General features: G+C 38.0%; 1 protein-coding gene across 1 annotated transcript in view; it reads left to right on the top strand.

Moving 5' to 3' along the window:
- The window catches only part of NME8 (NME/NM23 family member 8), a 40,862-nt gene extending 16,898 nt beyond the window's left edge, over positions 1-23,964 (top strand). The window contains exons 10-16 of the mRNA XM_070504737.1: positions 18-199; positions 7,450-7,625; positions 17,642-17,786; positions 18,448-18,555; positions 21,244-21,395; positions 21,974-22,118; positions 22,728-23,964. Coding sequence (XP_070360838.1) covers positions 18-199; positions 7,450-7,625; positions 17,642-17,786; positions 18,448-18,555; positions 21,244-21,395; positions 21,974-22,118; positions 22,728-22,965 — 1,146 coding nt within the window. The 3' untranslated portion in view covers positions 22,966-23,964. The remainder of the gene's footprint in view (positions 1-17; positions 200-7,449; positions 7,626-17,641; positions 17,787-18,447; positions 18,556-21,243; positions 21,396-21,973; positions 22,119-22,727) is intronic.
- Positions 23,965-25,440: the final 1,476 nt, after the last annotated feature.

The raw sequence follows: 25,440 nt of genomic DNA, 5'->3' as shown, positions 1-25,440 counted from the left end.
ATCATTTTATTTTTTAGCCTGAATTTGAAGATTTTGTCCGTTTTATGACAAGCGGCCTAAGCTATATTCTAGTTATAGCTCCAGGAAATGAACGACAGCCTCCCTGGGAAGAAACTGAAGCTAATCCTGAGACTGAACCCAAAGAACCATCTGAAGATCAAGAGGAGACAGCCACGGCGATGAAGACAAAATGGGAGAGGTAGCTTGAGATCAGAAAATGTACCATTGACAATGTGTTAGTAGGTAATGAAGTGTAGGACCCGATAATAACACTACGGTCCAAATATCTCAAAATCTAAAGACAAACACTTTTATGCTGAAGCCACACATTTTGTGTTGAAGCTCAAATACTGTATATTCAACAAAGCTGGGATTGACCTGAAAGTTTATGTCAAGGGGATTACAAAGGGAGGACTTTTCCCTGTTTGTCTTTCTAAAGGTGGGCACACCAGTCTGACCTCATGGCCTGGGGCTCCAGGGGTAGGTAGAGACCCACGTAATCCCTCCCAACCCCATCTTCTCTCCCATTTCCCCACATTCCACTTTCACCTTCCCTGTGTCCTAAAGACATCGTGGGTACTCTGCCATTCTTCTTAAGGCAGTTAGTGATTGTAAATTGCTGAGAACTAAATAGTTGTATATTTTTGTTAATGGGTTTTAAAATATTTGAAAAGGAACATAAGTAATTTGCAGAATGTCAGTTTTATGCACTGCCATTTGTGCCTTTTATTCCTCTGAAGACTCAGAAAATCCAGAGTTTAACACAGGAGCTGGCAGAGCTGTGCCTGAAAGAAGGTGGGTGAGCAGGAACCTGTTGAGAGTAGCTGAGTCTTGAGGCTTCACGGTGTGTGTCTCTTCGTGCCAGGCAGCCCGTCTCCGTTGCATTTTCTGTCTGGGAATCTCCAGAACTTTCCTTGTTGTCTCATTAATGAATTGTAACGGCTTTTCGTGAGTAGCGACATCTGCTGGTTCCTAGTGATGTCATACATTTTAGGTAGCAAGGAGACCCTAATATCATTAATTCCAAGTTTTGAGTGGGACAGAGGGATTCATAAGGTAAATCAACTGCTGACAAAGGGCTTTATAAACAGTAGTAGTCACTGTCAGAATTTTAAGGGAAATGATAATCAGTGGGCAGAGGGAAGGTTTAGATGGGCAGTATTGGGCTCAAAAAGATATCAGATTTCATACCAGAGTTTTTGAGCCATTAAAAAAAAAAGCATTGTATGAAACACTCATTAATGCACCTGGCATAAGAGAAGTCAGTGTTCCACTGTAGTGTTGTTCAGGTACGTCTCCATTGCATCCAACTTTGAGAAGCTACTTGTCTCCAGTTGTTCAATACCCACAGAATAAGGTGACCAATTGAGGCAGTTGGCGGGGTGGGGGCAGAGTGTGACGTATTAATGTTGGCAAAGTCTGCAGTATTTTCTATTAAACTTAGTGATTCCATTTGCCTTTGGCCCATGTTTCTCCCAAGCAATGGCCGCAAGCAGGCAGCATGGAGTCGGGAGCATGTTTGTCTGGGGATCGTTTTCACAGTTCTCGTTCTGGAGGCAGGCCAAACAGGTGCTGGGCACCCCCCACCTGCCATCTTTTAAGTAGATCCAGAACCTAAAGGATCAAGGACAAAAACTCTCACGAATAATTTAGACATTTGTTCACTTTTACTTTTTTTGCCACCCCGCCCCCACCTCAAAGCCTCCTCACCTTCCTCTCTCGGTGGTGGGGGATGGGGGTGAGGCAGAAGGGAAGTTAACAGCAGGGCAATTAGACTGGCAGTGATAGGTGGCCCCTTCCATGAACATGAGCACATGTAGGACAGCAGAGCCCTGGTCTTTGTCAGCTTGATTATCCCTACAGAGAGAAACGCTCACAGTCTGTGAACCCACATAGCATGGGAAAAATTTCTCCATGCCAACGATGTCCCGTTTGATCCAGTGGCTGGGAGAAGGGAGGGTGAACCAGGAAAACAGGACACAGGCACCCACGTTTTTCATCCAGATCCCAGATTCCTTCATGATGGCCTTTTATCACATTATTTATATTATCTGTTTACGTGTCTGTCTCCTTAATCAACCTGTGTGTTAAGAACTCAAAGGACAGTGTCGTTTGACATTGTGTAGTCATCGTGCGGAAGAGGGAGGTGTGGATCGGTTAGCTACATAGCCGAGTCATATCAATAGTTACTGGCAGAGTCTTCGCTCATTCATTTATTCATTTTGTCATGCATCCTTTCATTCATGTAATATTTATTAAGGTCCTTCTGTGTGCCGGTACTGGGGATACAAAGATGGGGAAAGATTAGGTGATCTCTAAAGTTTTTTTCAGTTTCAAATCTTTATGACTGAGTGAGGATGACAGTTCCTACCTCCTATAATGTATTGTATTTCTCTATCTGTAGAAAGTGTCTGTTTTATTCTTGGCCACCTATTTATCCCTATATATGTCGTAGCTATAGAGAGCTAGTTTTCTCTTTTATGAAATTCTCATTTAAATTAAAGATAATGGATACAATACAACTCCTAAAAATCATCTTTAAAATATGTTTCTGGGATCAGAGCAGTCTGAATTCTATATCTTGGCTCTCTGCTCCCATCGCCAGACCTTTCTTGCCTCTCCTGCATCAAAAGGAAACTGCACTGATAAGCAGCTGGCCATAGGTGAGGCCTGGAGCTCTGTTTAGGTCCCCAACTAAAGAGAAAGGGAGGGTGGGGTGGTGCTTTCTCTACTGAGAAAGGAGGCAAGAGCCTGGAGACAACCTGGAGCTGAACTTGGGAAGGACAAATTGGACTTATGATTCCCAAGGGCAAAGTTGACATGACTTCACTGGCCCTGCCTGACTCCTGGAAGTCAAGATGGAGCTGAGCAGGATTACTGACTGCCTTGCCCGTGAAGTCCACTTTTCTGAGGGCTTCGTTCAATTGTTCCTGCAGGGGAATGACAGCCTGCTGGCTTCTGCAGCTCAGGCTTGTAGCCTAGAGGCCACTTTGCCTTCCAGCTACGGGGTTTCCAACACTTAACCCACCAAAAACCAGACATAAGCCCCAATGAGCCAATGAAGAAAAATGACTACCCACCTAAGGGAAACTCGTAGCCACAAAAGGGAAGATCTACTCAAAAATCAAAACACAAGCGGGGCTGGCCCCGTGGCCGAGTGGTTAAGTTTGCGCGCTCTGCTGCAGGCGGCCCAGTGTTTCGTTGGTTCGAATCCTGGGCGCGGACATGGCACTGCTCATCAAACCACGCTGAGGCAGCGTCCCACATGCCACAACTATAAGGACCCACAACGAAGAATATACAACTATGTACCAGGGGGCTTTGGGGAGAAAGAGGAAAAAAATAAAATCTTTAAAAAAAAAAAATCAAAACACAAGCTCAGTGAAAAAGAACTGCTAGAGACAGAGAAGTCCTTAAATAAAATGTTAGTAATAATAATAATAATAATTAATAATAATACTTGAGATCCAAGTGCTACATTCACATAAGAAAAGGAATTTCAAATTTGAATTATAAAAACTGTAATTTGAAGTATCAATTCACTGGAGAATTATAGGATGTGATGGTCATTTGAGACTTGAATTAATGATGTGAAAATCAGATGTAAGAAATAGCTCAAAGAACAGGAAAAAATGAGACTGACATCATGAGAGCAAATATAAGCGATCTGGAGAATATACTGGGGAGACCAATGTGCTAATAAGAGAAATTCCATACAGAGAAGAAAGAGCAGATGGATAACCCGTAAGTCAACAAAGAATAGGGAAAAAAATTCCCTGGAATGAAGAAGCACGTGTATCTGCCAATTGAAAGTGCTTGCCGTGGTCCAGCCTTGACTGATGCTAAAAAACACAGATACAGGAATATCCTGTGAAAAACACTGTGCACCGTCTCCAGACAGGAAGAACAGGCAGTGGTGTATTTAATATATTTGAAACCCAGAGCATATAATTTTCTTAACACCCCTCTCCTCTATATGACAGTATTATTGTAAATACTAATTATTGAGTGAGACAAGTAATAACGGCCAGGAAAGAAACATAGCGAAAATTATCTTTTATGGAATTTTGTGCGTATATGAACATGTAAGCAAAAAATAAAAATAAACATTATAATACCAAAAGTGAAACAAGTAACAGGTTAATAATATTTAAACATATCTTTAAACAAAGGAAAAAACATGCTTACCCGTATCTATGAGTCCATCACGGGAATGAAGTACGGTGTTTGTTTGTAAGCTTCAGTTTTTGAAGATTTTTCAATGACATTCTCAAACTGATCTTCACTGTATAGCCATGTTTAATACACAAAGGTGCATGAAACTCCTCTTTCACAATAAATTCAAGAATTTGCAATACTGCCAATAGCTTTGTTATTTTAGGATTCATTCTTCTATGCAGAGTACATTGTTTATTAAAGATAAGTAATAAAAATGTGCTAACTTGAAGCTTACATATATATTATTAAAATTCAACACTGACCACAGGAATTGTTTAGAATTTAGATGAACAAAATTTTTTTTTTGAGGAGGAGTCTTTTATCACTAACATTATTTAGAATTGCTGGTGCATAGTGATGATAAGAAGCAGCCTGACTTAGTTGGCTTTAGTATCAGTTTAAAATTTCTCTAGCAACAGTGCACCGCCTAGTAATTTAAACTTTTGGTGGGCCCCTTCCACCGACTCCACATCTGCAGCACCTGAGAGCAAGTTGCTTACAAGGGAAAATATCTCTGATTGGCACAGGACTCGTCATCATCCTACTGAGAGAAAATGACTACAAGCCCTGCATTTTTCACGAAGCCAGGATATCATTTACCGGTGGAGCAAAGGAGGATGTTCAAGGACGTGCTTAGGAACGTATCACCTATATACCCCTTCTATGGAAAATATTTGAGGAAAGACTAGACCAAACAAAAAATGAAAAGAGACACCTCAACATGGGGGATAAAAGAGAAGGGAAACAGTTGTTAGCCATGAGCCTTGGAATTTATAAATACACACACACACATATATACACATTACACAGTTCTGGGTTATACAATATAATAGCTAATGAAGGACTCTTGAAATAGAAGACAATGCTGATAGATTCTGAATTATCTCAACAAAACCTAGGAGTCGCTGAGCATGTGTGGCAAAATGGTTCAAAAGTCTCAGGCAGGAGACAGGAAAGATGAGATGAAGAAGGTAACACAGTATTTTAAGGTTCTCATTTGAATTTGTGGAAGGGGGCACGAATGGAATGTTAAAGCTGGGAAATAGTGTGCCAGAATGCAAGAAATATTTGGAACCTATCTGTTTGATTACGGAAGCAGGTAAAAGATGGTAAAACATTAACATTAGTGGATGAGCGAGGTAGACCTCCATGTTGACAAGGGGAAAAACTGGAATGAACAGCAGCTTGCTCAGACCTGCAAAATAAGGGAAAGAAAAGACTTCAGTTTAAAATAAATGGTAAATATAAAGTAAGATGGAAGGAATATAGTCAAATATATGGTTACTATACTAAATATCAAAAGATTAATTATCCCATTAAATACAGAGCTTACCAGGCTAAGGCGGAAAAAAAAGAACTAAATTAAAAACCACCGTAGTAATAATTGATGCAGGCAAGAATCATCGATGGGTGGTAAAACCATTGTGTGAAAAATATATACAGTTTCAAATAGGGTCTTCACAGATTTCTTATTATTTATGAAGTGGAAATTGTGGCTTTTCAGTGGAGAAAAATGAGGGATACCATTTTAACCACATTAATATCTCTAATAATGAGAAAAATTGACATCGCGTACGCCGCAATCTGATGTACTAAGAAAGATACAGCGCTACTTCTGTAGTATTCCTGCCAGAGAATCACGCCCAGGATGTTATTGGAAACAACTGGGCCATCCACTAGCTTGAAACCATCCAAAACGAGGAACCATTTACGAAACAGCTGGCCTGGACTCTTCAAAATATCAATACCATGGAAGACAAAAAAGCTGAGACCCTTCTAGAAATTAAAGAAGTCTTCAGAGGTAGGACAACCACATGCAATGTGTGATCCGGGATTGAGAAAAAATTACTGTAGACAGGACAGTATTAGAAAATTGGTGAAATTTCAATATGGACTATTTATGAGATAACAGTTTTATATCAATTTAAAATTTCCTGAAGTATTCAGGAACGTGAATGGTTAAAATATCTGCAGCTTACTCTCAAATAGTTCACTAAAACACACACCCACACCCACACACCCACCCACCCACCCACACACCCACACACCCCCACCACACCCACACACCCACCCACACACCCCCACACACATACCCCCACACACCCACACCCACACCCCCCCACCCCCCCCACACACACCCACACACCCACACCTCCCCCCCACACACACACATGGAGGGATGAGAGGGAGAGAGAACAAATGTGACAAGATGTTAACAGTTGGTGAACGTAGATGAAGGGTATAAATGGGAGTTCGTTAACTTGGTCTTGCAACTTTTCTGTCAATTTAAATTTTTTCAAGAAGAAAAGTGTTAAAAAATTCCCTCACTTATATTCTATTTAGAAGAAACACACGAAAATAAAAATAAAGGGATGGCAAAAAAATAGCCAGCAAAAATAAAGTATTAGAAGTGAACGTTAAAAATGCTAAACTTGATAAAGAAGGACATGATGTAAAAGGCAACATTTATGAAGACGATATAGTAATCAAGTATATGCCTCAAGCAACAGAACAGTTAAATGCATAAAAATAAAAATATTAGAAGAATAAAGACAACTGGATAAAAATACCTTTGTGATGAGAGGTCTCAATACACAACAGACAAAAATAAGCAAGGATATAGAGGAATGGAAAATATGTATGCCGTAAATAGTATATGGTAAACAATCTATAATATATACAATATAAATATATGTAACCTTATATTCTACAAATGAACTTACTTTGTTTACAAAGAAAACATTAACAAATTTTTTAAAATTAAGGTTTCACCACACATATTTGCTGATTATCATCCAATAACATTGGAAGTAAACAATAAACAGATGACCAAAATGTCTTCTCTACTTGAAAATATGAAATATACTCCTAAATAACCCTTGATTCAAAGACAAAATTAAAGGGAAAAATAGAAACTATCTGGAAAGCCTTACATAGAGAAAAGAAAAAAATTTTAAACATATTTTCTCTTGGTCTTTCTTTATCCTCTCATAAAGTCAAAAGTAGATGATTTCATGTAATTGATTTTTGGAGTAGTTCAATAGAAAGTTTAATTAAATGCATATTCTTTGATTGATACAGAGATACAACTCATCTTTTTGGGAAATTCAATTTTTATTTGTTTTACTAGACTCCAAGTTATTTGTGAGTGTATAATCACTTTTAAATTTCTGACATGGTTATTAAACTTCAGTTTATAGTAATCTGAAATTATATTTTGGATTTCAACAGCTTACAAGAATGTCTGGAAAGACAACATATATCTCACTTTTGTGATGTTGAAGATAATACAACGGATGTTAATAAGTTTATTGATATCTTCTTCCCTAATTTTAAAAATATGAAAAGCATAAAATTAGAAAGGATAATGGCATTACTTCGACCAGATCTCTTTCAACAAAGGAAAGGTAAGAAACAAAGCACAACTTAAGTATTTTGTACCTGGGATTTGAATAAACTCTGGTATAATTACACTACAAGATATTATTTTAAAGTTTAACATTGAAGAAAAAGCATCTGAAGTAAGAAATTTAGTTAATATTAATTTACTGAATTCTCAACAATGAAGAATAAAACATTTTTTAGCTAAAAGAGTTTACAAAGCACTTTCTAATTTATGAATTTGTTAGAGTAGATTTTATCATGGCAGGAATTTATTATATAATAAAGATTTGAAGCTTTCATGTCTGAAATACATTAATTCAAAGCTTGAGTCAACCCCTCATTAATAGTGTGATTTGAACACGATATTTTACCAAGTCGACTTTTTCCTGTGTAAAATTCAGAAGGTTAAAATGAGAAAACATAGATAAAGTGCCTGGCACTTGAAAGGTGCTAGTTTTTTGAACTTCATCCTGTATTCGCACAGCAGAGTGAATACGGCAGAGTAAGAACAAACCATAAACTCACACTATTAATTCTTTTTTATACCTAGTGTACGTTACTATAATTGATATTTGTATATTGACCTTGTATTCTCTGACTTGCTGAACTCACTTAGTCCTAGAAGCTTTGACATAGATTCCTTGGGAATTTATATGTAGACTAGGGTTTCTAACCTCAGACCTCATTATATTTGGGACTAGATAATTCTTTGTTGAGGGGAGCTGTGTCATGGACAATGTAAAATGTTTGGCAGCATCCGTGGCCTCTATTCACTAGATCCTGGTAGCATCCTCCTCACTCCCAGTTATGACAACCAAAATTATCTCCAGATGTTGTTAAACACATTGTCAAGATTTTAGGGGACAAAATCTCTTGGCTGAGAACTGTTGATGTAGGCAATAATATAATCTGCAAATTGAGACAGTTTTACCTCTTCCTTTCCAATTTATATGCCTTTTATTTCTTTTGCTTGCCTCGTTGGACTAGCTAGAACCTCCTGTACAATGTTGAATAGGAGGGCCAGAGTAGACACATTTGCCCTCTTCCTGATCTTATAACAAAAGCACGCAGTCTTTTACCATTAAGTATAATATTAGTTGTATATGTCTTTTATCAGATTAAGGAAATTTTCACCTACTCCTAGTTTGGGGAAATTTTTTATCATGAATGGATATTGTATTTTCTCAAGTATTTTTTTCTGTATCTACTGATATGATTATAGTTTTTTTTCTTGAGTTTGATAATATAGCTTACTTGGACTTTTGAGGGTTGAACCAGCCTTGCATTCTCCAGATAAACCACACTGGTTGTTGTATACTGTCCTTTTTGCATATTGCTGGATTTTATTTTTTACTATTTTGTTAAGGACTTTTGTGTCTATATTCATGAGGGATAGTTGTTGTTTTCTTGTAATGTCTTGATCTGGTTTTGGTGTCAGGGTAATGCAGGCCTCAAAAAATGAGATGAAACGTAGTCACCCCTCTTCTATTTTCTGAGAGAGATAGTATAGAATTGATGTTACATCTTTCTTAAATGTTGACTAGAATTGACCAGCGAAACTATCTGGTCCTAGGGTTTTCTTCTTTGGAAACTTTTGTTTTGTTTACCTTTAAAGAATTTAAAAAATATATGCATATTTTTTTAAATGAATAGACTTCATATTTTAGAACAGTTTAGATTTACAGGAAAAATTAGGTAGAAAAATTAAACGGTTTTAGATTTATAGAAAATTAAGAAAGATAGTACAGAGTTCCCATATGCCTGCTTCCCAACAGTTTCTCTTATGAACATCTTTTGTTATTGTGATACATTTTTATAATTAATGAACCAGTGTTGATACAATGTTATTAACTAAAGTCCATAATGTACCTTGTTTCACTCTTTGTTGTGTACATTCTGTGGGTTTTGACCAGTGCAGAACATCGTGAATCCCCTTTACATATGGTTCAAAATAAAATCACTGACCTAAAAATCCCTTGTACTTCATCTGTTCATCTTTCTCTTCTTCCCTCCTAATCTCTGGCAACCACTGATCCTTTTGCTGTGTCTGCAGTTTTTCATTTTTCAGAATGTCATATAGTTGGAATTATATAGCATATAGCTCTTTCAGACTGATTTCTTTCACTGGATAATATACATTTAAGCTTCCTCGATGGATTTTTTTGTGGCTTGGTAGCTCATTTCTTTTTATTGCTAATAATATTCTATTGCATGGATATACCAAAGCTTATCCAGTTGCCTCTTAAAGTATATCTTGGCTGCTTCCAGTTTGGGGCTATTATGAGGAAGGCTGCTATAGGCATTCATGTGCAATTTTGTGTATGTGTGGACATAAGTTTTCAACTCATTTGAGTAAATACCATATGATTACTGGATCATATGGTTAAACAATGTTTAGCTTTGTAAGAAACTGCCAAAATACCTTCCAAAGTGGTTGTACCATTTTCCATTCCCAACAGCAGTGAATGAGAGCTCCTCTTGCTCTACATGCTTGCCAACATTTGGTATTTTAGATTTTTTCTATTCTAATAGGTATATAATGGCATCTCATTCTTGTCTTAGTTTACAATTTCCTAATGACATATCCAGCCCTAGTGATCTAGTGGTTAAGATTCAATGCTCTCACCTCCATAGCCAGGATTCATTTCCAAGTCAGAGAACCACACAACCTGTCTGTCAGTTATCATCCTGTGGTGACTGCGTGTTGCTGTGATGCTGAAAGCTATGCCACTAGTATTTCAAATACCAGCAGGGTCACCCACGGTGGACAGTCTTCAGCAGAGCTTCCAGACTAGACAGACTAGGAAGAAAGACCTGGTCACTCACTTCTGAAAAAATGTGGCCACGAACACCCTATGAATAGCAGCGGAGCATTGTCTGATATAGCACCAGCAGGTGAGAGGATGGCGTGAAAAGATGGCAGCGTTCCACTCTGCTGTACACAGTGTCACTAGGCATTGGAATGGACTCTGCAGCAGTAATAAAAATGACATATGATGCTGAGCATCTTTTCATGTGCTAATTTTCCATTTCTATATTCTGTGATGAGGTGTCTCTTCAGATCTTTTGCCCATTTCTTAATTGGTTGTTCACTTCTTGTTGAGTTATAACAGTCTTTTGTACATTTTGAATATGAATCCTTTATATATATGTGGTTTGCAGAGATTTTTCCAGGTTTTTGGCTTTGTGGTTTTTGGCTCTGTGTTTGTAAATATTTTCCAGGTTTTTATCTCAATGGTTTTTTAAACTTTCACAAAAAAATTTATTTTTAATACAGTTCAACTTATCGATATTTTTCTTTTTTTCTTTTACTACATATCCAAAAAATCATTGCCAAAACCCAAAGTCACCTAGATTTCCTCCTTTGTTATATTCTAGGAGGTTTATAGTTTTATATTTTACATTCAACTGTGTAAGCCATTTGAGTCAATTTTTGTGAAAGGTGTAAAGTCTATGTCTAGATTAATCTTTTTGCATTTGGATGTGCCAGCATCATTTGTTGGAAAGACTATCATTGCTGTCCTGTATTGCCTTTGCTTATTTGTCACAGATGAGGTGACTATATTTGTGTGTCTTTTTCTGGGTTCTCTATTCTGTTCCATTGATCTGATGTGTCTGTTCTCTCATCAGTTCCACACAGTCTTGACTGCTGTAGCTTTATAGTAAGTTTTGAAGAGGGTAATATCAGCTCTCTAGCATTGTTCTCCTTCAATATTGCATTGGCTATTCTGGATCTTTTGCCTCCCATATAAACTTTAGAATCAGTGTGTCAATACCCATCTCCACAAAAAACTTGCTGGGCTTTTGACTGGGGTTCTGTAGACCTAGAGAGCAAGTTGAGAAGAATCAACATCTTAACAATATTGAGTCTCCCCATCCATAGGCAATGAATATGTTTCCATTTATTTAGATCTTTGATTCCTTTCCTCAGAGTTTTATAGTTTTCTTCATTTGGATTCTGTACATATTTTTTAGATTTCTACCCTTGTGTTTCATTTTTTTGTGCTAATATAAATAGTATTGTTGAAAATTTCAAATTCTAGTGTTAGTTTCTGGCATATAGGAAAGTAATTGACTTCTGTATATTAATTGTAACCTGCAACTTTGCTGTAATAGTCTCTTATTAGTTCCAGGAGTTTTGTTATTGTTGTTTCTTTGGGATTTTCTACATAATTGTGTCATCTGTGAACACAGACAGCTTTATGTCCTCCTTCTCAATCTGTGTACCTTTTATTTCCTTTTCTCGTGTTATTTCACTAACTAGGATTCCCAGAATGATGTCGAATAGGAGTGGTGAGAAGGGATATCCTTGCCTTGTTTCCAGTCTTAGATACAAAGCATCTAGTTTCTCTCCATTAAATATGACATTATCTGAAGGATTTTTATGCATGTTCTTTAGTAAATTGAGGAGGCTTCTCTTCCAAGTTTGCTGAGAGCTTTTGTTATGAATGGTTGTTGGATTTGTCCTATGCTTTTTCTGCATCTATTGATGGGATCATATGATTTTTCTTCTGTAGTCTATTAATGTGCAGGTTATATTAATTGACTTTCAAATGTTGAACCAGCCTCGCCTACCTGGAATAAATCCTGCTTTGTTGTAGCGTATACTTTTTTGTGCATTGTTGGATTTGATTGGCTAATATTTTGTTGAGAATTTTTCCATCTGTGTTCATGAGATTATTTCATGTGACTGGCATGTTTCCACTCCTCACCCCTTTCCGGCACTCCTAAGAATTTTTGAATTATGCAACATACATATTCTGGCTACTTCATTTTCTAGCACTCTTACTGCAAAGTCCCTAGAAAAGAACATACCGTTAATAAGAAGGAACAAGCATTGAATCCATAGATGGTATATGAAAATTGAAACTGCCTATCTTCAGTGTGAGTTGGTGGATGACTGCTGCCTCATTCATGTTGGATAAGGATGTCAGGGCATTTGCATCTGGTTCCTGACTGACCTCTATTGGATGCTGCCTCAGGCAGTCCTCTTGGTTCTTTCATATGCCCAGAAGGCTTAGATCACTGCATCACCTCCAAGCGACTCCGTCATCTAAGGCATATCCTCAGACCAAAGCTTTCTGGGTAATTTTGAAATCAGATCCTCATGCTTCTCATTCATAATAGAAGAAAAAGAGGTGAAAAACATGATTCGTTTTCATTGTTTTTATCTCCTCTGGGACTGCTACACTTCTCTTCTCTTCAGTTTGCATCTAGCTTTCCAGAATCATTTCCATTTAAGTTTCTCTTTCCAGTGAGCACAGAATATTATCTTTTTTAAAAAAATCCATTTTGACAATCTTTGTATTTTAATTGCTATTCCTAGTGTTTACATTAAATGTCGTTATTGATAAATTTTGGAATTGTCTATCCTATTTTCTCTTTCCTGCCTTCTTTTTGAAATTTTAATAGGTTTTTAGTGTCCATTTCAATTTATCTACAGTCACGCGCCTCATTACAATGTTTCAGTCAATGACAGACTGCATATACGACAGTGGCCCCATAAGATTAGTACCATATAGTTCAGGTGTGTAGTAGGCTATACCGTCCAGGTTTGTGTGAGTACATTCTATGATGTTCACACAACAACGAAACAACCTAACAATGAATTTCTCAGAACATATATCAGTCGTTAAATGACACGTGACTGTATTGACTTTTTATCTATATGTATGTTTTATATGTTTTTTAGTGTTGCTCCATGGATTTCAATATATCTAACTAAGTTAAAACTACTTATAGTTAATATTTTACCACTTCAAGTGCAATATAGTAATCGTACAACCACGTATGTGCTTTTCCCCTGTCTGCTGTAGTTGCCATGTGTATTACACCTACATATATTTAATACTCCTCCAAACAGTGTTGTAACTTTTGCTTTTTAACAGTGATGAATAATTTAAAGAACTTAAGAGAAGGAAAATATTTCACTATATTCACCCAGATATTTACTATTGCCCTTTCTTCCTTTCTGAAATTCTAAGTTTCCCTCTGATATCATCTTCTTCCTACCTGAAGAACTTGAGCATTTCTTTTAGAGCAGGTCTGCTGGCAAGAAATTCTATTAGTTTTCTTTAATCTACGAATGTCTTCACTTTACTTTCGTTCCTGAGTGATCTATTTACTAAGATAGAATTATGGGTTGTTAGTTATTTTCCTTCAGTGCTTTAAAAATGTTGTGCCACTGCCTTCTGGCTTCATTGGTTTCTAATGAGAAATCCATAGTCTTTCAAAACATTGGTTCCTTATCTGCAATTTTTTCTGGCTGCTTTCGTTTAGTTTTCAGCAGTTTTATTATTATGTATCTGAGCATACTTTTCTTTGAGCTTATCTTTGCGTTTCAGGTTCATTGAAATCTTGAATCTATAAATTAATATCTTTCACCAAGTTGGAGGAATTTTCCACCATTATTTCTTTAAATATTCTTCTTCTTACTAACTCTTTCTCCACTTCTCTGGGATTCCAAAGACACACCTCTTAGATCTTTTGATACTGTCCCACAGTTTCCTAAGGCTTTGCTCACTTTTAGTTTTTTTTTTCTTTGTGTAGTTCTCATTGGATCATTTCTTTTGTTTTAGCTTAATGTTAAGACTGACTCTTCCTTCTGTGATCTCCATTTTGGCATTCAGCCCATCCAGTTCTTATTTCAGTTGTTATATTTTTCAGTTTTACATATTTCATTTGGTTCATTTTTGTAATTTATTTCTCTGCTGAGAACTTTTATCTTTCTAAACATTTCAAGAGTGTTCATCCTCACCTCATGGAACGTAGTTATAAGAGCTGCTTTGAGTTATTCATCTGAGAATTTCAACATCTAGGTCATCTGGAGGTTGGTGTCTGTTGATTGCATTTTTACTTTAGAGTTGTTGAGATTTTCTTGCTTCTTTATAGGTTGGATAATTTTGTATTGTACTCTGCTCCCTGGTCATTTTGATATTATCTTGTGAGACTCTGAATCTCGTTAAAATCTTGTGGAAGATGTTGATTTCTTGTTTGTTTGTTTTAGCAGTCAGTTAGCCAGGTTAGGTTCAGACCACATGTCCCAACCCACTTTCTGAGGGTTATCACCAATGTAAGTTCTATTTTCAAAGCTTTTGTATGCTATTCTGGACTTCCTCATTTGTGCACAACTTTGCTGTCACTCAGAGACCTAGGCAGTAGTGTACACTGTAGTTCTGTTCTCAAGGTTTTGTTATGTTTCCTCATATCAGCCTGGCACATGCATGGCTCGGCATGAGTCCATCACTTAACCAACACAGATTTAGGAGATCACTCTGTCCCATCCCCACGCTCTCTGGATCTATCTCATGGGCCCTGGTCCTTGGTCCTCGGGCTGGATTGTAGGGTTTTAGCTTCCCTGTGCTTCCTGCATTTGAGACTACCTCCAGGTGAAGTGGTTAGCAAAAAGTTGGAGAGAGAAAAAATTAACAGGGTTTCTCCCGCACTGTTCAGGCCACGGAGGCTCCTCTTCCCAGTTTTACTGGTCACAGGGAAGGACTTTTTCTCAGAGTTGTAGATGTCTTCGGGGCCTCTGCTACCTCCAGAGGACAACTTCACGGCTGGGCTTGCCTCAGGCAGGGCCCGGAGAGGGAAAAAGAAAAGTCAAAGCAAAGAAACCTCCTGAAAATGGAGATATCCCCCAAAGTCTCCATTGCAGAGGATGGAGCTTTGGGTTTACAGAGTTTTAATCCTTTCCCTGGCCTCAGCCCCACCCCACTTCTGATTTCTGTGCCCTTCATTTTTCTTAATGTTGTTTGAGGTTTTAGTACAAATGGTGGCTGTTAAGTTGCTTTTACAATACATGTCTTACCTTTTGATGATATTTTATAATTTGCATTTTGTTTATAATCAGGTTTACAACAGATGTATTTATTTCTAATTTTTCTTATTTGAACTGGTTTTCACGCTTTACACAGTCTTTAGCTCTGTTAATTTCTCACTTCTTTTTAATTACTTAATTGTTTTTACTTCTCAGTTATCTAGAGTGTATATTTAAGTACAATTTTAAAAGAGATATGTACATATTTTCTATTCTGAGCCCTACTGTATCTGAGAATGTCTTTTATTACCTTTATATATAAAAGAAAACTTATCTGACTCTATAATTTGCTTTTTTTTTTTTTTTTGATAAATCCTCCATCCCCAAACCTGTAGACTTTTGTTCATTGACTTTGGCTTTTGTGTTGCAGAGGAAAAGTCTGCTTCAGCCAGTTTTTCGTTCCTTTGTAGATAATTCAGTTTTTGTTGTTTTTCGTTTGTTTCATTTAGATACTTATAGAATTTTTTCCCTTTCTTTTTGTTCAAATTTTTTCAAGGTTGCATAGACACATAAGAATGAACTGATTTGTACACGTTTCTTTGATTATTAGCCACCTTGCTCAGCATTTGTCTGTGATTAATGAGAAGTAAGTTATCAAGGTGCTTTGGTCTTGAAGTATGATTTTTGTGGACCAGGTTATTCCAAGAAATGTTGATGCAACTACTAGATGCTTTATCTAGAAACAGGAATTCTCTGCATCTCTATACCTGTCACAGAATATGTGCATTGAATGGTATCACTGGAATACTTGAGATGATGTCTGAAAATCCTCATGGACACTATGCAACAAAATAAAATACTCATTATTATATCTATCATATCTATCTATATCAGAATTAAGTGGAACTTAATCCTCTATTAGTGAGGTCAAGGAAACTCATTACCATCTTGTGAATAATGGTACTCCCCAGTGCTCTTTCAATTTAATAGTTGGATACCAAGGACCCTTTATGTGCCTGGATTATAATTCTTGTGATCACCAAACAGAGTGCAAGCTAAGGAGAGCATTCTTGAGGACATCAGTCCACCCACTCTGCCATTAAGGCTAGTTTCTTTACCTTTATGGAGATTTACCTTCCCTGAATATTTTTCCTCAACTTTTCTCATGAGTCATTACAAGAAGCCATCCTATATGCAAATTGTTTGAGGATTTGTGGTCACTTTTTAAACTGTTGCCATTAGGGACTCTCATATGATAAATATTTTTTTAATTTAGTAATACAAAAATTAAAAAAATAATTTGTCTCCTCTAAGAATTCCACCTTTTTAAATTTCAAGAACTGTATAAATATTCTATTTTTTTCTTTCTCTTGTCTGTGAGATAGTTCTGAAGCAAATTATTGCTTAGATTATATTAATGTGTATGATTCATTGTTTTACTCTTTCCTGACAACTGATTGCTTAGTTCTATTTTATTAACTTCATTTCATGCTCACAAAGGGAGAGGTAATATATCAGTAAGGATGCATTTTTGGCCTTGATCAGGGGCTTAGTGCTGTCTGAGCTGAGTCAGAATTTGTGCTTTTGATTTTACCCTCTTTGTTGCAAGATGACCTCACAGCTCCAAGCATCATGTCCCTCAAATGTCTGAAACAGGAAGCAGAAGGTGGTAGAGAGGTTCTCCCTGGCTGCCTCTCTCAGAAGCATTCCCAGTATACGTCCTTTGTATATGATTGGCCATATCTGGGCCATGTTGCCACCCTATCCAGAGGGAAGGGTAGAGAAGCGAGTATTGCATTTTCTAGGTTTCTACAGTCAAAAGTAGGCAAGAGAGAAGGATGTTGAGAAATACTTTTGGGTATCCAATAAACTCGTATCTCCCCCAGTGGAGTAAATAAAATGAAGACTCTTGAATATAAAAATTATTTACAAATGCTTGGATGATTGTGTTGGTTGGTTATTTTGGTTACTGTACACACAGTACACATGTCTGAACACACAAACCTGTACACACACATGCCTGTACACACAAACACCTGAAGAAAATGTTTACTAATGATGTACCTCTGTGTGTGTGTGTATATGATTCCTATGTGATGAAAAATCGGAAATATCATAATTTGATATAAGAATATTGTTCACCTTAAATTAAAATCTAATAAGCTATTTTTGCAAACTTTTAAATTTCATACGAGGATGAAATGCGTTGTGTGTCCTCATGATAATACATTCTGAATATAACCAATATAACTAAAACTTATTATGTGCCTTTTAATTTAGAGGATGTTTTGGATATTATTCAAGATGAAGGCTTTAAAATACTTATGCAAAGACAAATAGTATTATCGGAAGTAGAAGCACAAACACTGTGCAAGAAATATGAAAATGAAGTTTATTTTGGAAGTCTTATAGAAAACATGACCAGGTAAAGTAGATTTCAGGTTTAGAAAGCACAATCTGATTTATTTTTGAATCATTTAAATCTTCTCTCAACCCTGCCCTGTTCAAGTTGCCACAGCTCTCAATTCTGTAGACCTGTGCCAGGTCTACTTCTTTGCCAGTCACATTCTCATCATGATTCTCTGCGCAACTGTCCATCTTCTCAAGTTCTCCTAGAATGTGATTAGAGCAACGAGAAGGTGAAGTTTCTGGAGTCCAGTTGAGTTGAATGCGAGAAATCCTGGGTGTAACATCAAGTCCAAGCAGAGAACTATCTGACTCTCAAGGGCTTTGGTAATCCTAAAGATCACTAGTCCTAGGAGAGACATGAGATGCTAGAAATCTGTCAGATTTCTGTGAAATAGCAGCTGGGACAGAAATCCAGGAAAGCTATATAGATCAGCAGGAGCATGGGAACAATGCAGGAACAACTTTATCAGAACCAAGGTCCCTCTCTTCCCTTCCTTTCTCTGCTTTCATCCTTTTATAGATATGCTCTTGAGAGTACACTGGAAATTAATTTAAGACCTTTGATAAAAAGATTATTTTGACTTTTATAGTCTATTTAACAAACACCCTTGTATTACCTATATATAATACGCTACTGAGCCACACTTTTATTAACTTTGCTTTTTATTTTCTAACAGTGGTCCATCTCTAGCCCTTGTTTTATTAAGAGACAATGGTTTACAACACTGGAAAGAGTTAATTGGACCAAGCACTGTTGAAGAAGCCAAAAAAAATCTTCCAGAGAGGTAGGCTTCATGTCATGGGTCCCCAAATTTTTCATGGGAGCCATTTTAATTTCTTTTTGGATGTGGAGTCCAGGAACTACAGCTCTCGTCCAAGGGAGCATCTGAGTAAAGCTGCTGTTCCTGAGTGAGGCATGGACCACTCATTACTGGAGGGCCGAGCCCAACGCCAACCTGAATACGGCTAAGGCTTTGCAAGAGAAGTTTGTGGGATGCTTGGTTTGGGGCTGGGAAGTAACAGATAGTGGTGGATAACCAGCCAAAGGGTATCTCTTGGCAAAAATATCCACCTTATCCACTATTTAAGAGAAATTCCTTTGAGAAGGGTATGGTGGCAGCTGCAGATTCTTTAGTTAATCATAAGAGTTTCAAGACAATGATGACTACCTTAATATGTAGTCTACAATTTGGTGGGAACATTTGCTTAATTTCCTGATGAATCTTAGAAATCAGCTAGACTTTGTAATCAACTCAACACCTGGCATGTTACCTGGCCCATAGGGTGCACTGTTTAAATATTTTTTGGTCTTACCCGTTGGCTTGGTATCACCTGGAAGACAGAGGTAGTATCTCATGCATCTCCATCCTTAGCATGTAGCCGATGGAAACAAACTGAATTGCAATTCACTTAAATCTTTGTGCTGATTTCAGGGTAGGATTCAATTCAGGGGAAGAAAGGCCCTCCCTGCACGTGAGCAAGAATACAGATGCTTTACCAGGCACAGAAAACTCAGCAGACATGTTGACACAATAAATAACAGCACTTATGAAACATCACTTATATGAAAACTGAAATGTTTTATTTTGTGTAGGATATCTGGAATCTGGCTTGTCCTGAATGGATACATTTTACCCCTGATTTAGCGCTATTCACTTATGTCTTTGCTCCTGTGCCAGACGATTACCTTAAAGGATATATGGGTTGGATACTGTGTAAGTGGTGTGAGCAGAGTGCCATGCAACTTCTTACTGAAATGCAGCATAGAATGCAATGCATGGCGTCAGAGGGAGGAATTCCTATCAACACAGGCCTATGCTTGTAGGCACACTGTTTCAGAAGTGGTGGTTCCAAGTGTGGAGGTAGCACACCGGCACAGAGACACTGTCTCCAGATGAAGGCCCTCCGTGGCTCTCCTCTCCACCCCACTGTTATTGTGAGGATTCTCATCCAGAGCCCTTATGATCTCTATGTTGCCACAAGTTCACAACTAATCCTGACCATTATTTTTTATTTGTCTCCGCCTTTCCAATTCTCTTGGCTCCACCCAGCTCTTTCAGGTTGTTTTAGAAATAACTCTTCGAGCAGAGCTTTGCCCCTTTCCTGCACTTGGGTATCAGAGTCTACACTCTGCATCGCTTAATTGGAAATAGGGTCACTTGCATAAAAGAGGAACACGGCAACCCCTCCCTCTCACACATCCTTCCCCTCACTCACATACACTTTTTCCAATAAACATGTCTAACAGCATAAGAGAGGCATGGTTGTAGTTCTCTGCATTGAATGCAGTAAGTGCTGGTGATGGCTTAGACTGTCTTTGTCATTCATTGTGCAAATCCCCCATCCCTGACAATCACACACTACAAGGGTCTTGGGCTGCAAGTATCTTCAGATCAGAGGTATGAGAACAGCCAAGGGCCGAGTGGGAAGGTCAAGTTGGATAAGGCAAAAAAGGAAATCTGAATGGGTCACTGAAACCAGAGAGGCAAGTAGAGGGTCTTGAAGCTGAGGACAGAAAGCCAAGTTTCCAGTGATGTTAGTCTATTAGCAAAAAGGGGTATTATTCACCATGAGTGGATTTTGTGGGTTGGCTGCTCAGGACTGTGTGTACAGGGAGAAAATAAAATGAACAGTGAGCTTCTCCTCTACTGAAATCTACATAGATAGATGGAGAGACAGAGAAAAGGGCAACTGAAAAAACATCAAGGAAGAACCGTTGATTTAGGAGATGTGTAATCATCTGTCATGAAGGAAGCAGAACCAAAATAAACTACCCAACCCGACGTGGATTGTCCCGTCCCAACATCACTCCTGCCTCTTTACACAAAGCCATCCTGTATGCTCCTCTTATTGCAGCACTTTCTCACCTGGAGGGTTCCATTGCACTGTCTCCTGGATGCAGTGTTTATAATTTGATGTCTTTGGTATGGAGACAAATCCCATCTCAAGTGGTTGATAATACTTAGTGGTGAAAGAAGGGGAAGGAATATTTCTTGGGAGCTTAATATGCACCATATATTTCAAATACATCATCTGATTACACCCTCAAAAATCACCTTCCAAAGCAGGTTTTACTATCATATTTATATTTGAAACAACTAAAGCTCAGAAAAGTTATGCAATTTCCCAATATCATATAGCTAGCAAGTAGTGCAACCAGGAATCCACAGTGTGTGCTTTTTCACTACACCACGGCATCCACTGCTTCTTTCACAGTTATCTGTCAATATCCATTATCACAGTTATTGAAATGTTCGCGTCCTTTCTTCCTAATGACTATGACCTCCTTGGAAGGAAGTAGCATGCCCCAAGCCACTCTGTAATTGCTTCCTTTCCCACAATGCCTAGATCAGGGATGAGCTGCTATTGCTTGATAACTTCTAAACAATTTATATAAATAGTGTTAGCTTGTGCTATGTTATGTTATGTTATATTATACTATAACAGTTTTTAACCTGACTTCTTTTTGAAAGTTTATGTGCACAATTTGCAATGGGAAGTTTGCCTATCAACCAGTTATATGGAAGCGATTCCTTAGAAGCTGCTGAAAAGGAAATACTGCATTTCTTTCCTCCTCAAAACACTTTAGCAGTGATTAAACCTCATGTAACACATCAAGAAAGAGGTAAGTATTTTAAATAAAAACCAATGCCTACATTTTCCTCCAAATTTTGTGAAAATTTTCAAACTACAGAAACGTTGAAAGAATAATGCAATGAACACCTTCCTCTCCAGAATGTAGCACTCAAAGTTTAGGCAGTTGGTGAGATTTTGCCAAGATTTACTTTATTTCATTTCCTCAGTGGCACTCTCCTCCTTAGGGAGAAGAGTTCAGTTTGGCTTTCCCCTTCAATCCATATCCAGCAAGAAGTCCCTTGACGTTTGAAGCACAGAGATGAAAACACATCTTCACTTTTAGCAGAGGAGCAGATCCCCTCTTCTCCCCGTTTTCTAGTCCCTTGGATGTTCCGGGTGATTTCTGGAAAGATAGATCTCAGAGAATGAATGTCTATATTAACATATTAAAGTTCTTCTGAATATCAATGGGGTGCTTTTTAATTCAATTTAGTTTTGCGTACTTTTGGTTTTTTAAACCACGGGATGCAAGTAAAACTGTTAATTTCCATAGTTATTTCAATCTAATTGCATGTGGAGCGAAAGTGGAGGCAGTCTGCAAGATTACCACATCTCTGTTTTCTCTAGAGGAGATCTTGAGTCTCATTAAAGAGGCTGGATTTGATATAACACAGGTCAAGGAAATGCTGCTAACTGAAGAGCGAGCGGAGAAAATTTATTTCAAAATAAAAGGAAAAGACTTTTATAAAGATGTATTGGCAGTGTTATCTGAGTAAGTTTCTGATATATAGTTCTTTTCATTATAAAAGTAGTAAATGTTCATTGTAGAAACTTTGAAAAATACAAAAATTAAGTAAAACGTTTCATCTAATCTCCTTCATGAAAAGACAGCCTGTTAATATTTGGGGTTCATTCCTTTTCTATTTCTCTCCTTCCCTCCCTATCTTCCTCTCTCTCCTTCCTTGCTTCCTTCTTTCCTTCCTCTGTCTCTTTAGGTCTTCAGCTTAGATATAGAAGCTGTCTAGGTTTTTATCTGCTTTGCCAACATACTTAATCTGTGTCTCAGTTTTCTTATCTGTAAAATGGGGATAATAACAATACCTACCTCATAGGTTATTTTGAGGCCTAAATAATTGATACATTGAAAGTACCTGGAACAGTGCCTGGCATATACCACTAGAGTTAAACTACTGCACTCTTTTAACACCAAGACCTTTTGAAAGAGGGAGAAATGGAGAAAAAAAGCACAAAATCACACTGATAAGGGCAAAGAATAAAGAGGAGCTCTCTGGATGAAACTGTGGCCTTCTGTCTTTAGCTGTGTATGCAATCTCTACAGTTGTAAATAGTCCAAGTCTTCTGAAAACATTGTTATTTGCAGGGGTCCGTCTATGGTCATGGTTCTGACCAAGTGGAATGCTGTTTCAGAATGGAGACGATTGATGGGTCCCACAGACCCAGAGGAAGCAAAACTACTGTCCCCAGACTCTATCCGAGCCCAATTTGGAAGAAGTATTTTGAAAAATGCTGTCCATGGATCATCGAACACCTACGAGGCAATGGAGACCATTAATAGATTGTTTGAAGAGTTTGTCTCTGAGAATCCTGAGGAAAACTAAAGTGCAGTACCTCTTTAATTATTATTTTCTTTTCTTTGCTTGTTATGGGGACTGGGCCTAGGACAAGGCTGTCCTGGAAAGGCCAGAGCTTTTCCCATATTCCTGAATCAAACTTTATTCCCTGCCAGACACGCTATGCTATTCCCTAGCAGCCTTGAAGCCTCAAAGCCGAGCCTTGTAGATGTCAGGGACCTGGGAGACCGTGGGGCAAGCAAGAAACCCTTGGCCTTGAGCTGTTTGTGCATCTGCCATGACACAGTCTCATACAGTCCTTCTCTTTGACTTCCCCCTGCTTCTCTACTCTAAATGGTCAAAGTCTCATTCAGCAACCTCAACTCTGTTCTCTAAGTATTTAGAAACTTGGAATCTCCTAACCACCTGGGGGTGCTATATGATAACATAATATAATAGAATATTAGAAATCATAGAGTAAACGGCAATCATTTCTATTCTTTGGCAAAGAGGTTCTTATTGGGGAGAGGTAGCTACATAATGTGTGTGTGGGTTGAATCTGCTTAGGTGTTGATAGAAAACTTGAAAACTTTTCTATCCTGGGCAGTGTGGGAGACGGGGTGTAAGATAGGTGACTTTTCCCATCAAACCCACTTTCCTTCTTTATTTTCAAAGAGCAGGCCCACAAATGTACACCTGTATGGCTCTGGCTGCTGACCTCAAGGTGACTGTACAGCCTCTTCACATGTGGAGGGTTGTCCCCACCTGGATGGGCCAAAATGAGACTCAGTCTCTGGAGCATAATGAGAAAGTGATGTGAAGTGGAAAAACCTCTCCACCCCCAGCCAGGTTCCTCAGGGAGAGAAGAGTACATTGTTCATTTAGTATTGTCATTTAGGCAATGGTTTCTCCAAGTATAAGAACATTGTTTCAAAATATTAGATGCATAAAATAAAAGTAAATTCTGGCATAGTACAGCTCATTCCATGAGTCTGACTCAATTATAGACCAAAGCCTGTTTGCACAACCCATAAACAGTTTTGTTGGAAAAATATGTATTCTGTGTCTGCTTGAACTGTGCGTCCTTGGTTAACGCAAAACTGATTGATTAAAGGTTGTTACCTTCAGGGAAACACAAATCTAATGAGGACACAAAACTCAGAGAAACAATATCTGATTATAAACACCGTAAGACAGTGTGTTATTAAGCATGCCAGTGGTGAATGACGGGGAGGAGATGAGTGGGACTACGTTCTGTTTTATAGTGTTTGTTAGCAATATGGTGGAGATTTAGCCTAACGTCTGTGTATCCCTCCATTTTTTGATGAAGGGAACATTATGAATAGTATAGAGGATTTTGAATTAGCGTATAATTCAGTCCTGAATTAACAGGTGTATGTTTGATGGCTAGGAGCTGGAGAAGGTAAGGAATAAAACAGATCTTGAAAAATGGGTAGGATTTTTAAAAATCAGAGGTAAGGAAACAAAAAAGAGAATTCAGTTTTAAAAGTTTCTAAGCCATCATATGTATATGTGTGTACACACACACACATATATATCTTGATGTTTATATGTAAAGACATTTGGCTGGCTTCTTTCCTACTATATCTACTATACTCTATCACATCAGTCTGAGGGTAATATTGTGGGTCTGTTTCAGACATTCAAGAATCAATTTGTTCAACTTTTTCTACATGCTGGACACTGTTGCAGGGCTAAATATACACAGTCGTTGTGTTAAAGGAGCTTAGGTCTCTAAAAGCAGGGGATAGAAAATTAACATGTGTTCTCAAGTTCTTAGGGGTAAGCACAGAGTGCTTTGAGCAGATGCATATAGGAGAGGGAGAGGGAAAATGAGAGACAAGCTCTCCAGGCAGGAGGCATTGCAATAATCAAAGTGAAAGATGACAGCAACCTGAACTAATGTAGAAATGGTGGGTTAATGATAAGTGGAATATCAGAGAATTCTTAGAACACTGCATTGCATCTATAGGACTTGGCAATTGACTCCCACTCTACCAAGTAAGTGGGAAAAGATAAAGCCACCTAGCTTGAGTAACTAAGCAAATGATCTAACCATTCCCAGACAGAGAATCCAGAGAGAGCAGTAGGTTAGAAGGAAATATCATCAGTTTTGTTTTGGTCATTTTGGGAAGAAGGCATTTGAGCTGAGAGTAAGTCAGGCCCTCAGAACAGGGGAGTCAAGAAGACTCCATTGGAACGATGTCAGCACAATGGTGGAGTAGGCAGCTCCGAGCTCCCATCCTTCCATAGGCACATTTAAAAAACAACCAGAAACTGTCTGAACCAACTTTGTTAGAACTCTGGAAAATAATCAGAGGTTTACAGCAACAAAGTGAATGCTGAATCAACAAAAAGGCAACTTCAAAATTGTATGAAAGCTTTGTGGCATTTTTACTTACCCTTGCCCTACCACTTCCCTAGCTTGGTGACAGTCTTGAAGATTGCAGCCTGTGTTCCCCGTGTGGGTCTCTGGTCTCTGGTTCCAGACAGAATAGAGCA

The sequence above is a fragment of the Equus asinus genome, chromosome 1, assembly GCF_041296235.1.
Source record: "Equus asinus isolate D_3611 breed Donkey chromosome 1, EquAss-T2T_v2, whole genome shotgun sequence".
Lineage (NCBI taxonomy): Eukaryota > Metazoa > Chordata > Mammalia > Perissodactyla > Equidae > Equus > Equus asinus.
Note: the sequence above shows the minus strand (reverse complement) of the source record. Positions and strands in the feature narration are given on the sequence as shown.